Source organism: Acomys minous (assembly GCF_964271855.1).
Source record: "Acomys minous genome assembly, chromosome: 13".
Lineage (NCBI taxonomy): Eukaryota > Metazoa > Chordata > Mammalia > Rodentia > Muridae > Acomys > Acomys minous.
The window spans coordinates 87,684,148-87,698,303 of NC_140495.1; the positions used below are offsets into that span (position 1 = coordinate 87,684,148).

Here is a 14,156-nt window from a genome sequence, read left to right on the forward strand (position 1 = left end):
ACTAACTTTGTAGACCAGGCTGGCCTCAAACTCACAGTGATCCGCATGCCTCTGCCTCCTGAGTTCTAGGATTAAAGGCATGTGCCACCACACCCGGCCCTATTCCTTTCTTCTTTAAAGACCTCTTTTTTATTATATTTTCCTATATTTCCTTAAGGGATTTATTTGTTTCCACTTTAAAGGCCTCCATCATCTTTATAAGAATAGATTTAAGGTCATTTTTTTGTGTGTTTCAGCTGTGTTAGGATATCTAGGACTTGCAGTAGGATAGCTGGGTTCTGGTGGTGCCATCTTGCTCTGGCTCTTACTGATTATGTTCTTACACTGGCCTTTAGCTATCTGGTTGTGCCTGGAATTGGGTGGTGTTCCCTCTCGGGAAGGCGGGAAGGGCCCTGGACTGGAGGCTGGATGTTCCTGGGGTCCTGCAGCCCTCCTCAGGATGGTGGGTAGGGCTGTGGGCAGGAGGCTGGACCTCAGGGAATAGCCTGCAGCTTTCCTCTGCTGGTTGTGTTCTAGTTGGACCCACAGGCAGGGGTTGGGGGCATTCTAACCTTGATGGTGCTGAGGTCCAGATGATCTACTCAGGAAGGTAGAGCCATGGACCTGGGGCTGGGGCTGTGTGCCCTTTGGGCCCTGGAGCCCTTTTTGGGAAGGCAGGTAGAGCTTGGGGGCCAGAGGCTAAGTGATCCTGGAGCCCAGCAGCCCTCCTTTGGGAGGCAGATAGTCCCACTGAATGTTTGCCAGGGACTGGATACTGGAACTATGTGTATTTGGGGTCCTGGCAGGTCTCCTCAGGAAGAAAGGTAAAGCCCTACTTGGGAGTAGGGGCTGGCTGATCCTGGAGCCCTGGAGCCCTCCTTCTGAAGGTAGATAGCCCAGGGTAAGTGCGGAAACACTAAGGCTGGCATTTCAAAGTCAGCAGGGCTTCACGTATGCTCTGCAGTGACTGAGCTTAACTTCCTGCTACCTAGACACTGAGTGCTGGGTGCTACCATCTTGTTAGAGCGGCACTCTTTCCATTCTTTATCCCCTTCCTATTCCCTCTGGACCCCTTCTTAATAGTATGTCCCCTCTTCTGTTCATGTGTTGTTGTTGTTGTTGTTGTTGCTGCTGCTGCTGCTGCTGTTGTTGGGCTGACCTCACCTAAAATGTGAGCCTGGGAAATGGCCCAGCAGTCAGGAGCCTGATAGTCTCAGCTCCCATAGCAGGCAGTCCACACCACCCAGAACACCAGCTCTGAGGGATCTGACACCCTCTTCTGACCTAAGGAAACACTCACATATACAGACAGACAGACAGAAACACACACACAGTTTAATATAATAATAACAACAACAACAATAATAATAACAATATGTTATTATTATTATTATTATGATGATGATGATGATGATGATGGCACTGAAGATGCGGCATGTTTACCACTCTAGTTGGAGATGTGACTCTGGGAAAGCAGGGCCTAAAAATGAGCTTGGACTAAAGACTTATGTAATACCCAACTTTATTCAGAGTATCAGACAATTTATACTCTGAGAACTGAGAAGAGTCACCTGAATAAAGTGTACAGTGACAAGGATAAGCCACACGTGGCAAAAACTTGTTTTTCCATAGAGGCACATGAATAACAACAGCTGAAATAAACTCACTCCTGTCTGCCACACCTAACAGAAGCTTGAAAACACATTCCAAGAACAAGTCTGTTTTGAAAACACTGAGGTCACAGAACTCTTATCTTATTTTCTTGGTGCTTTCTTACAAGCACTCAGAATTCTTATACAGTGGCTCAACACTGAAGAGCATGCACTGGGCTTGCAGAGCACCCATATCAGGTGACTCCTAACTGCCTATAACTCCAGCTCGAGGGTGTGCCCTCTGCTGGACACACACGCAAGTGTGCACATACACAAACAAACACACACACACAATTTCAAAACAATTTTTAAAATGTAAAAAACTATTTCGCCAAATGGTGGTGGCCTTTAATCCTAGCACTCAGGAGGCAGAGGCAGGTGGATCACTGTGAGTTGGAGGCCAGCCTGATCTACAAAGGGAGTCTAGGACAGACAAGACTACACAGAGAAACCCTGTCTCAAAACAAAACTATCTCAAGGGAGCTGCAGACACAGCTCAGTGCCAGAATGCTTGCCACAAGAGGCATAAGGTCCTATGTTCAGTTCCCAGAAATATAAAATAAAAATATTTAGACTATCCTGGGCTATCAATGAGATGTAATCTCAAAAAAAAAAAAAAGTTAAGTAAATAAATGTATCTGAGAAAAAAACTCAATTGAGGCAATTTCACATTTATTATCTAACTTAACTGCCACGGTAATCCCAAGAGAGAGATACTGTCATTTATCCGTTATAAATGAAGTAACCAAGGCTTGAAAGGGTTAAACAAGTTGCCTAGAGATACACAGTTGGTATTTCTCCAAGGGAGAAACAAATCAAGTCCCTCTGACTGCCAAAGCTCTTTCTTACTGCCATGTTATATTGGATTCATTTCTGGTCCCCAGATAAGCAACATCTTTGAAGTGGATGCAGGAGGGCCAGGGATGTCCTGGTTCTTCCACACAGGCTACAGAGAGCGTGGGGCTGCATAAAGTCTTCTCCAGAGGGTACCAGTTCAGCTGCTGAATGAAAGGACTCCCACGGATGTCTTCAGCTGAGCAGAGAGCCTGTGATTCAGACTTCTAGCTTAGAAGACAGGGTCTTTCTGTGTTTTGATCAAAATATTCCTACTTCCTCATGGGCTACAGTGTTATGCTAGTGATTTATAGATATCTATCTTTGCATGAATTTTATAAAAATTGATGACATGGTAGAGTTTTCTAATAGCAAGTGACAGAAAAAAAAAAAACCTAGAACTTTGCTGATGGATTCTTTTGGTTCCCATTTTAATGAACAAATGTTCCTGCCAGTCTCACCTAATTTATCACTCCAGCCTGCTTTCAGATCTTAGTACAAACTGTTTTGGCTTGCTTAGCACTCACTGCCCTTCTGCCGGCACCTTCCCACAAGCTGGTTGCTGTACTTGGCTGTTTGTATTGTTTCTTCGGGTCTTGTTGTTATGTGAACTGACCCATCAAAAGCAACGAGTCCCAGCAGAGCCCATACCTACGCATCTGTGTAAAATTTTAGGGGCTACTTCAAAATTCCACGCCCCAACCCTCAATAAATACCATTTTTAAATTTTTTTATAAATACCATTTTTTAAAGCTGGATTTATTATGTATACAGTGTCTGCCTGCATATGTGCCTACATCCCAGAAGAGGGCATCAGATCACATTATAGATGGTTGTGAGCCACCATGTGGTTGCTGGGAATTGAACTCAGGACCTTTGGAAGAGCAGCCAGTGCTCTTAACCTCTGAGCCATCTCTCTAGCCCAATAAATACCAATTCTAAAGAAGTTATGCCATGTCCCTTTGGCCTACCGCAGTCTCTACTGGTAAAGTGTATCTTAGCTATCTGTTTGATGATAAATTGGTAGCTAAGTTGTATAAATGAAGCAGAGACTCATTCAACTAAAATTATTTAATAAGCACATGTTATGTGTTATGTGACCCAGCACTGTGTGTGGCAGAGCAAATAACACAAATCACAGACTCTTCCTTCAAGGAGTACATGATACTGGACTGAGAGATGGCGTGGTAGGTAAAATGCTTGCTATGCAAGCAGGAAGACCAGAGTTTGAGTCCCTAGAGCCCACAGACAGACAGACGTAGCATGCCAATCCAACCCCAGCACTCCAATAGGGAAATGGAAGGTCAAGTCAAGCAAATCCCCAGGAGCTCTGGGGCCAACTAGCCTGCCCTCCGCAACAGGAAACAAGAAACCCTATGAAAAGCAAGACAGGAACCACCACCAAGGTTATCCTCTCACAACTACATACGTACCAACACACACACACACACACACACACACACACACACACACACACGTGGGGTTTTTTTTTTTTGTTTTTGTTTTGTTTTTTATTTTTGGTTTTTCGAGACAGGGTTTCTCTGTGTAGCCTTGGCTGTCCTGGACTCGCTTTGTAGACCAGGCTGGCCTCGAACTCACCTGCCTGCCTCTGCCTCCCGAGTGCTGGGATTAAAGGCATGCGCCACCACGCCCGGCTCACACACGTGTTTTTAAACAGTAAATAATGTTATGAAAGATACAGGCACCATGAACAAATAAGCCTAACACAGGGCCGAATATACTGTTCTGTTGTATCAGCCAGGCTTGTCCAGAATCTTGACATTGTGACGCAACAGCATTATCTACAGAATTCATGTTCAAATTACCACAAAAAAAAAAAAAGCAAAAATACTTCATGTTTTCAATTAGCTGACTGTTTTGTATTGGGCAGCATTCCTAGCTATCCCAGGCCACTAGTAGCCTATAGGCTACAGTTTACACACACCTGGTAGCCCTTACCTGTTGTAAGAGTTCAGAAGATTCTGGAAAGCTGTGTTTGGGATTAGTAGGGCCATAAAGTTCAGGGAAGGACAGGCTTTATACAAGTAGATGAAACAGGGGCGACCCCAGAAAGGAAAAAAATGACAGGAAGAAAATTTACCCAAGTCCTTAGCATAAAACAAGCCTTCCTCCCCAGTCACAAGTTACTCAAGTCCTGTCACAACTGATGAACGTCTCCTTTGGAACGCAGCGTGTGCAGAGGTGATTGGGTTCTCCCAGCCGCGGCTGGTGGCTTTTGCGTTTGTTTCAGTGTTGTGAGAAGTCGTCAGGCATGTGGGCAGCACAGCTGGGGGAGTTAGCTGCATGTGTCGGTGAGATGGCTAATCCACATCGCTCTGGGGCCTCTGAAAGTGTGTGTACATTTCCACTGGATGGCTTGTGTATTCTGAGTTACACGGGTTTTCTCTCTTTACCGGTAAGAAGCCTTCATGTCTTTCTCCCAGGTCGCTTCTTAAAGGCATTCGGCTTTAGGGCGCGGAGAAGGGTAGTGAATGTACTCTTCTTCTGTGTTTTCCTTTCATAGTTTTCTTTTTTCCTTGTGCTGGGTCAGGGTCTCACCATGTAGACTGAGCTTACCTCCAGCTCTCCCCGTTCCCTCCTGAGTGCTGGGTTTACAGCCATGCGCCAACACACACAGCAATGTTTTTGTCTCAGTCACTGTGATGAAAAGATGGTCGATTATGAATCACCAAGCCCAAGGTAAATTCTGTATTTTGATTACCATTATTATTTCTTAAAAAGTCTTGCACTGGACTGGAGAGATGGCTCAGCAGTTAAGAGCGCTGGCTGCTCTTCCAGAGGACCTGGGTTCAGTTCCTAGCACCCACATGGCAGCTCACAACTGTCGGTGACTCCAGTTCCAGGGGACCTGACACCCTCACATGCACATACATGCAGGCAAAACACCAGTGCACATGAAACTAAAATTAAATAAGCAGACAAACAAGCAAAATCACAACCATGCTGGATGGTGGTGGCCGCAGCACTGGGGAAGCGGAGGCAAGTGGACTCTGTGAGTTCAAAGCCTGCCTGGGTTACAGAGCTAGTTCCAGGACAGCCAGAGCTACACAGAAAAACCCTGTCTCAAAAAAAAAAAAAAGGAAACAAAGAAATATATATTTGTGTGTGTGTGTGTGTGTGTGTGTGTGTGTGTGTGTGTGTGTGTGTATCATGTCAAGTAAGGAACAAGCCAAATCTGTAGCTCTTTTATGAAATTGAGCCATCAGCAACACTAGGTTGAAGGTGCTGTATTTTTGCCTTGGCAGGTCCATCCCAAAGCTTTCTCTACCATGTAGGTTCATTTTTCTTGGTTCATTTATCTCCTGGAATTGGAGCATTTCTGTTTTGTTTTGTTTTTCCCACAGCAGTCTTTCTATTTCCAAAACTCTTGTGATCTCACATGAAAAGAAAAAGTGTCCTTGAACTCCAAGTAACATTGGGCCTCTCAGATCTCACAGGAATATATAATGCAAAGCTACGGCTTTTTCACGTTACTGGAAGCAGAAATTGCATATAGCATCTACTGCTTGCTACCAGTCATCTTAAAGGGGAAGCACCCTGCGTTCTTCAGCAGTCATGTGTGGCAATGGTAACTTCGCTGACGGATTGGATCATTGCACAGCAGTCACTTTCAGGAGTGTGTACTGCTCAGGTGCCTCGGGAAGGGCGACCCGAACTGTTGCAGGATGCTGATATTTGTAGGTTGGGGTATGGAGGTCACAGATCTGGCCAGGAAGCACGATGTGAGTGCTAAGCCTATGGGGACAGAGTGCAGGCTGAGTCCCTGCAGTCTGAAGGCCATGGCTCTTCCAGGCATCCTTTGAAAGCAGATCTTTCCTAACTCCACCCCATGCACAACTGAACAGAAGGTAACCTAACTGGCCTAAAGTCACCCAAAACTCTCACTTCCTTCGTCAGAGGCAGCCTGTTAATTAAGCTCATGTGATCCTTAAAGGATAGTTAAATTCCCACACGAGATGCTGAGCCAGGCACGGTGGCACGCCCAGGCCTCTAATCCCAGCAGGCAGATCTCTGTGAGTTTGAGGCCAGTCTGGCCTACATTGTCAGTTCCAAGACAGCCAAAGCTACACAGTGAGATCCTGTTTCAAAACAAACAAAATCTCCCAGACTTCTAACTAAAGACTCAGCAGAAGTTACAGCAAATGTAGCAGGTAACCTGCTGTTTTATATTACTATTTTTTTTCATTTATTTAAGACAGTGTCTCATGTAGCTCAGAATGACCCATGTTGTGTAGCCAAGGATAACCCTTAACTTCTTTCCCTCCCTGCGTGCTGGGACAACAGGTGCCACATATGCTGTCATATCTCCTGTATGCCAGGGACTGAACCCAGGGCTTTATGTGTGCTAGGCAAGCACTCTGTCAGAGAGACAGTACAGCCTTTCTTCCGCCATCTTGTTTTTGGTTTTTTGGCTTTTTGTTTTTGTTTTTTTCTATAGGACAGAGTCTTCTTATGTAGCCCAGGCTGCCCTGGAACTTACCATGTAGCCAAAATTAGCCAGAAAGTCTAAATCTGGATCCTCTTGCCTTAGGTTCCGAATGTGACATCAGAGCCATGTGGTGTGATCTGCTCTTTAGTTCCAAGGAGCTGATCATTGTCCTTAAGCACTGCTTTTAATATTTTAGGGGAATATTTAATTTCTTACCTTACCAGGAAAGAGTTCTTAGGCATAGTCAGTTTTTAGAAAATTTATATATCTAGCTGTAATGAAGATTTCCATACCAAAAACACACCTAAACAAAAGATAGTTAAACTAGGCAAAAAATTTACCGTACATTAGCATTTTTGTCTTATAATAAATATCACTGTCCCTATTCTTGTATGTGTATGGGTGTTCTGTCTGCGTGTATGACTGTACACCACCACATGGGGCTGTCTGGCTATATAAATGGGACACATGGTTTGGCCACAGCCCTAACTTTCTTTTGATCCCCTGCAACAGATCTTAAACTCACGGCCTCAATAATCCTCCGTCAGCCTCCCCAGTAGCTAGAATTATAGGTGCATATCACCCAAGCAAGACAAAATAACAACAGAAGACACTGGAACACTCTGTGAGCCAGCTGGCTTTGAACTCACAGAGATCTCCCTGCCTCTGCCTCCTGAGTGCTGGGCCTAAAGGTATATGCCGCCACCACCCAGCCCCACACCTTTGAGTGCTGGAATTAAAGGTATTTGCCACCACTCCAGCCTCCAGCTAAACCAACAAGCCATTTAAAATGCAATGTCTTAAGATTTGGAATTGAAAAGTACAGTACTTTGGGCTGGGCATGTCACTCAGAGATAAAATAATTTCCCAGCATGCACAAGGATCAAAAAGTCTTACCAGCTTAACTGTGATCTCTCGGTCTGAGTCTAATGATCGAGTTAGCCCTTGCCGAGCCCTGAGCTGTGTTGCCTCCGTTCTAGATCGTAGTCCCTCTTTCTCAACTTGCCAGAAGACAGCCATGAGTGAGGCGGTGAGAGATGCCCATCCAATTACAACAACAGATTTCAGCTCGAACGTCCCCATAGAATATGGCGCCTGTAATCCTTTTTCCTTCTCATGAACCTAATAGTATGAAACTCCTTACAGTAATAGCAGTGCCACGGAGGCCCCATTCTGTCCCACTGCAAAGCATAGCCATGTTCATTCAAGCTCAGTGACCTGAGACCGCCGTGCAATCTTGGCACTGTGCAATTCAGAAGCCGGGACAGGCCTCTCATGATGTTTGTCATTCTGAAATGTTTGTGTAAGGGAGGGATTTGCCTGGGGCTACACAAGGTTGTCACTGTATGTAAGAACAGGATCTGGGCTTTACACTTCCCAGAGTAACTCCCAGAGCCTTTGCTAAATGGTGACCCACTTTCAGATACCGATTTCTTTCTCCTTTCACTATTTTTCAACTTTATTTTTTGGCCCTTGTAATAAAGCATATTTTCTTCTCTCCTTAGCTTTTCATCTTCCTCAGATCATTTCCTATAGATAAGCGTAGACCATCTGTCCTTCCAAAAGGCCGTTCCTGCTCTCCTCCAGGAGCAGAGGCGGGAACAAAAGGTACACTGTGTTTAGAAAGCTAGGAAAAAATCTTCCAGCGATTGCTGGCTTCTCTTTTCTGTCCCCACCATGGCTGCCCTGCAGCCCCTTGGGGGTCAACAGAGAGACCCAGAAAACCGGCACAGATGGTGAGTGACATGCTGGCCACACAAGTGCTTTGCCACAGGACTAAATAGAATGGAATCTCTTAATTGTCACCAAAGTGGAACTTAAGGGACCCCAATCTAGTGGAGCTTGTGTTTGCTAAGTCTTGCAAGCCAGTGATTCAGACTGCTTCCAGATACACAGACACTTTTCTACATTATGATAATTTTGTACCAACCTGTGTCTCTCCTTGAGGCCATCCTTGACCTTGAGGATTGATTACATGCCTACAGCACTCCAAGGGCACACCTGCAGGATTGTCAACACTTAATATATGTGGTGGTTAGGATAGGCTTGGCCCCCATAGACTCATGTGTTTGAGTGCTTGGCCCATAGGGAGTGGCACTATTAGGAGGTGTGGCCTTGGAGGAAGTGTGTCACTGTGGATGTTGGCTTTGAGGTCACATATGCTCAAGCTATGCCCAGTGTGGCACAGAGTCCCCTTCTGCTGCCTGCTGATCAAGATGTAGAACTCTCTGTTCTATCCCCAGCACCATGCCTGCCTGCGTGCTGCCGTGCTTCCTGCTGTGATAATAATGCACTTAACCTCTGAACTGTGAGCCAGCCTCCCAGTGAAATGTTTTCCTTTATAAGAGTTGCCACAGTCATGGTGTCTCTTCATAGCAGGAAAACCCTGACTAATATACAATATGTAAGATGATATGCAGGATGAGAGTCAGGCATGGCTTACTTAGAGGGCTGAGGCAGCTGGATCACAAGTTTGAGGCTAATTCGGGCTACATAGTGAGGCTATGTCAAAAAAATAATTGCACACGTGATCTCTGCAGCCATGTAACATCTAACAATAGCCCTTGACATTTTAAGCTAGTGAAAATCCCTGAAATGCAATCCCCCCAAACTCCCAAACCTTCACTTAGTAGGTCTTCAAGTTTAAAATGTTGAACCAGCAGATCATTTGTGTCTTCTAGCAGTTGTATGTGTGAAATACTCACCACACCACCACCACCACTGCCACCGCCGCCGCCATATTTAAGACCTCAGAAATGAACAGGCTGGGGCTGTAGCTCAGGCCTGGCATGCTCAAGACCCTGTAACTCTGCAGCATGAAAAAAACTCATAATTCGGGTAGTTTTTGCCTCAGAAGACCCAGTAGGCTAAACAGAGATGCTGCCCAAAGTCAAATCACAGAGCTAGAGCCATGAGTTTTGAAGGTGGCCAGACTTTGCAGAAAGGACAAATATTAGTGTCGAAGCTGTTACTGTTCTAATTGCTTAGTAATAATGGAACATGTTACCGAAAGCCAAGTTTTGGTTCCTCAAACACTAGGGAAAAAATGCTAATTTGAGCATTGCAATTGCTACTTGAGGATTTCCCCCTGAAAACTGCCCTTGAAACACAACAGAGGTGTGTCTGTGCCTGTGGAGGGTGAAAACTGAAGGCCTTTCATGAGCCTTGAGCAAGCCAGCTGCTGTCAGGTTTACAACTAAGCATTTCAACCTCAAGTCTGCCTTGCTTCGCCAGGATGGGGAATCTGAAATGAGGAGTCTGAGTGTCCAGACCCTTAAAGAGCTGGAGATGGTAGATGAATTCTGTACCATCTGAGCCCAGTGGAAATCTGCTTTAGACAGTATAGAAAGTTGCCTACTTGCAGACTTTGTATCGGCTCCTCTGTTTTGTTTCAGGATGGTAAATTGAGCCATAAATCAAACTTAAGTCGAATTCCGAAAACTGAGTTTTGTCAGAAATTAATCAGTTCTGCTGAAGTGATGGAGTGACAAACGTGAAGTACGGGGGCCTGAGCGGGAAAGGGTTTTCACCTAATGTTAATGACATTGAGTCCTTTGCAGACAGCTTTGCTTTCACTTAAATATGGCTCTCAGTCCCCCTCTACCACCCCCTCCCCCGGCTGTTCTATCTTATTCAGAACAGCAGGGCGCTGTCCTGAAGGTTGCTGAGGAAAGGAGATGGTGTAAGGCCAGATGGGCTGCTGAGGCAAACCCCGCTTAGTCACATGTGCTTGCATAGTGCCTCGGTTTTCTTATCTGCAGAGTGGAGCTGATAAGCTCCATAGACCTGACAAAGGTTAAGTGAAAGAACATATGGGCGTGGCACGTGCGCAGTAAAGAGTTGCTATTGCAGTGTCGTTCTTGTGGCCCGTCCACTCCCATAGCCAGTGAGTGGGGCCGTAAGACCTGTCCACTGACCAGGCCGACTGAGGAAATGAGAACGGAAAGAATCCACGAGTGGCTATTTCCACTTTCGTTGCACATCTCACGTGTCTTACCTCCCTACCAGACGTCCGTAAGGACTCAGTTTTCTCCTTCTTTTCTGTGTCGCATGATGACTGTCCCAAATTCTAGACAACTAGAAGGCATTGGGGAGTGCGTGTGGCTGTGAGCTTACTTAGTGCCACCTGGCATCTGTGTTTACCCTCTCAGAACAGATTAGCCCTGCTGTGTAGGAATGCGAACGTGTCCCTGTATCTGTGGTATCCCAATAAAATCATGGAGAAATTCTACCATCTTCACATCACATCGCTCCCTACTTGGCCACTAGGCCTGTAGCCACCATGTTATATGTTTGTACATTAAAATTAACATTGCAGCTGGGACCAAGAGAGCTCCCTTGTCTCTGTCTGTAAATGAAATCTTAATTTTCTGGTAACCCTTAGATCAAGGTTCTTCTTATCTTAGCCTTTCATCTGCATATTTAAATATTTTTAATGATTTTTCAGTAGCTTTGTACTTAACAAAGCTACTGAAGGCATATTATGCTGTATGCATCTTTTTTTTAATGTGTATTTTCCTTAAGCTCTAGTGATATCCTAACATTCAGTTACCATTTTTGAGAAAACTTGTAAATACATTACTCTTGTTTGAAATCCTTAGAGATCTAAGTGCATAAAAATACTTGATTTTGCTAATGCATATTTGATTGTACATAGTTGCATATGCATAATTGATTAAATGTGTAATGGTCTTTAAGTCTTCCCTGAGAAACAAGGGTATGGGTGATCTTAGAGAGTGGTCATTACTATTAATGTATGAAAACCCAGTGCCTAGAAGGCAGAGGCAGGCAGGCAGAGCTTTGTGAGTTTGAGACCAGCCTGGTCTACATTCTAAGAGCCTGTCTTAAAAGAGAAAATTTTGTGAATTTTTGTAGAGTTTTAAATTGACACTCTCCTCTCAAGGATGTACCTGACCTGTGCAGGGTGTAAGGAGCCTTGTCCTGGCTTTTACTGTTCACTTATTACCATTATTATTGTTAGCACATATTAATAACTCAGTAATAAGTTTCATTGTGATAATTTTATGCATGCATATAAGTAGTCCTGGCTTATCTGTGAGGAACTGAGACCTAAATTCATGTCTCCCATCAAACACAGTTGATCATTCTGCAGCCCTCATCAAAATCCCTTCTCTGTAACTCCAGGAATGACTCTTGTCTGCTTCCTACCCAGTTTGAACGCCATGACCCAGTAGACGGGAGAATCACTGAGCGGCAGTTTGGTGGCATGCTGCTGGCCTACAGCGGAGTGCAGTCCAAGAAGCTGACCGCCATGCAGAGACAGCTGAAGAAGCACTTCAAAGATGGGAAGGTAGGCTGCCTTGGGTGCAGGGACCATGGGGACTATCCAATTACTATAAAAATATCACCTGGGTGGCAGTGGCACATGCCTTTAATTCCAGCACTTGGGAGGCTGAGGTAGGTGGATCGCTGCGAGTTCGAGGCCAGCCTGGTCTACAAAGGGAGTCCAGGACAGCCAGGGCTACACAGAGAAACCCTGTCCTGAAAACAAAAAATCAATAATGAATATATCTCTCATACCTAATGTCCAAAGAGAGAAAACAATGAACAGTGGACAAAGAACAGGAGAGAGGACAGAAGAACCCCAGGTTTCTTGTTTAAACAGAGGTAGCATCGTGCACTGGGATTGAGAAATATATATACTTAAAATAAAACTAATTTGGATGGGAAGATAGAGTCTGTTGTAGATGTCTTGAGTTTAAAATAAATATAGGCTATCCACATGGAGATGACCACAAGACAGCTTGGTATCCAGGCCTGCCTCAGAGCTCTGAGCCGAGTCTGGTAATCACTGACACTGTTAGACTTAAAACCGTGGTACCTGGAGAGATCTTCTGAGGAGGATCTCACACAGAAGGAAAACTATGGGCCGCAGACAGAATCCAGTAGAACTTGAAAAGATGGGGAAAGGACTTACTCAGTCTGCTTTCTGCTACAATAAAAACCATGACCAAAGAGTGACCCAGCAGCTCAACTGACAAGGTTTCAAACTATGAAACAAAAAGTCCAGGTTTCAATTCCTTGCTAAAAACCATGACCAAAAAAGCAGCTTGGAGAGGAAAGGGTTCTGTGGGCCTACAGGTTTATAAGCATCGTCAGAGGAAGCCAAGGCGGAACCTATAGACAGGAGCTAAAGCAGAGACCATGGTGAAAGCTGCTTAAGGCTTTCTCAGTCTGCTTATTCAGCCCAGCCCATCAACCCACAGTGGCCATAGTGGCCCTCTCATTTCAGTTATTAATCAGGAAAATCCCCCCCACAGACTTGCCTACTGACCAATCTGATGACACAGTTTTCTCAGTTAAGGGTCTATCTTCTCAGATGATGATAGCTTAATGCTAAGTTGACAAAAGTTACCTCACAAAGGTATTGTTTTAAATGCAAAATCCCAATCATTCAATTTTGCCAATCAAAACTCAGGAGCCAGATGCTGGGGTGAAAATGTCCTAGCTCAGAGAGGCAGAGAAAGCACCCAGCTACCCTGCCCACTCAGCCGAAGTCCCAGAAGGAAAAAGCCCTTTCTCCTCTTTGCTGTCTTCAATACCTTTAACCTCAATGTCCCTCCATTCTACTTCCTGTGCATCTCTCTGTCCTCTGGGCTTCCTCTCACTCTCTATGGTTTTTTCCCCATGTTCACTTCCTGTCAATCTGGTTGTTTGCAGATTGTTCTTATTTAATCCTGTTTACAGAAAGCTCTTGGATTAAAGGTGTGTGCTAGGGCTGAGCCACTCCAGGCAAGAAACAGGATTTTCCAGTTCACAATGGGATAATGTAATGCCCAAGTCATGAAACCCCCAAAGACCACCAGGAATCAGTCGGATGCAAATCACACAGGGTCTGGTTTATTAGTCAAGCTCAGAGCCTGGACCGTCAGCTACCTCGTGAGGAGGGAAGATGGCAGCCCCTAGTGCTAGGGGAACAGTATTTTTAAAGGAAAAACTAAAGGAATAGGGGGTGCTTCCAAGCCTTGCAGCTGTATGATAGGTCAGAGGGGTACAGAAATGTTGTTCTTTAAGCTGATTGCCTGGGGGACCAGGGACAGACTGCATGGGAGAGTTTCTCGTTTGTTCTGGTCACTGTGACCTGTAGCTCTGATGGGTTGGCCCTGGGTGCAACTCCCCGGAACAGTTACTAGCTGTATGTTTGTGGCTCTCTCTCTGGAAACTCCAGGGGGTGGGGGGTGGAAGGGTGGAAGAGGAGTGGTGGTTCAAGATTTCAGGGC

At 45.1% G+C, this 14,156-nt stretch overlaps 1 protein-coding gene across 1 annotated transcript in view; it reads left to right on the forward strand.

Annotated features, from left to right (window-relative positions):
- Window positions 1–14,156, forward strand: part of MICU1 (mitochondrial calcium uptake 1) — a 153,972-nt gene that overhangs the window by 106,026 nt on the left and 33,790 nt on the right. The window contains exon 9 of the mRNA XM_084753577.1: window positions 12,089–12,226. Within this exon, the coding sequence (XP_084609703.1) occupies window positions 12,089–12,226 (138 nt within the window). The remainder of the gene's footprint in view (window positions 1–12,088; window positions 12,227–14,156) is intronic.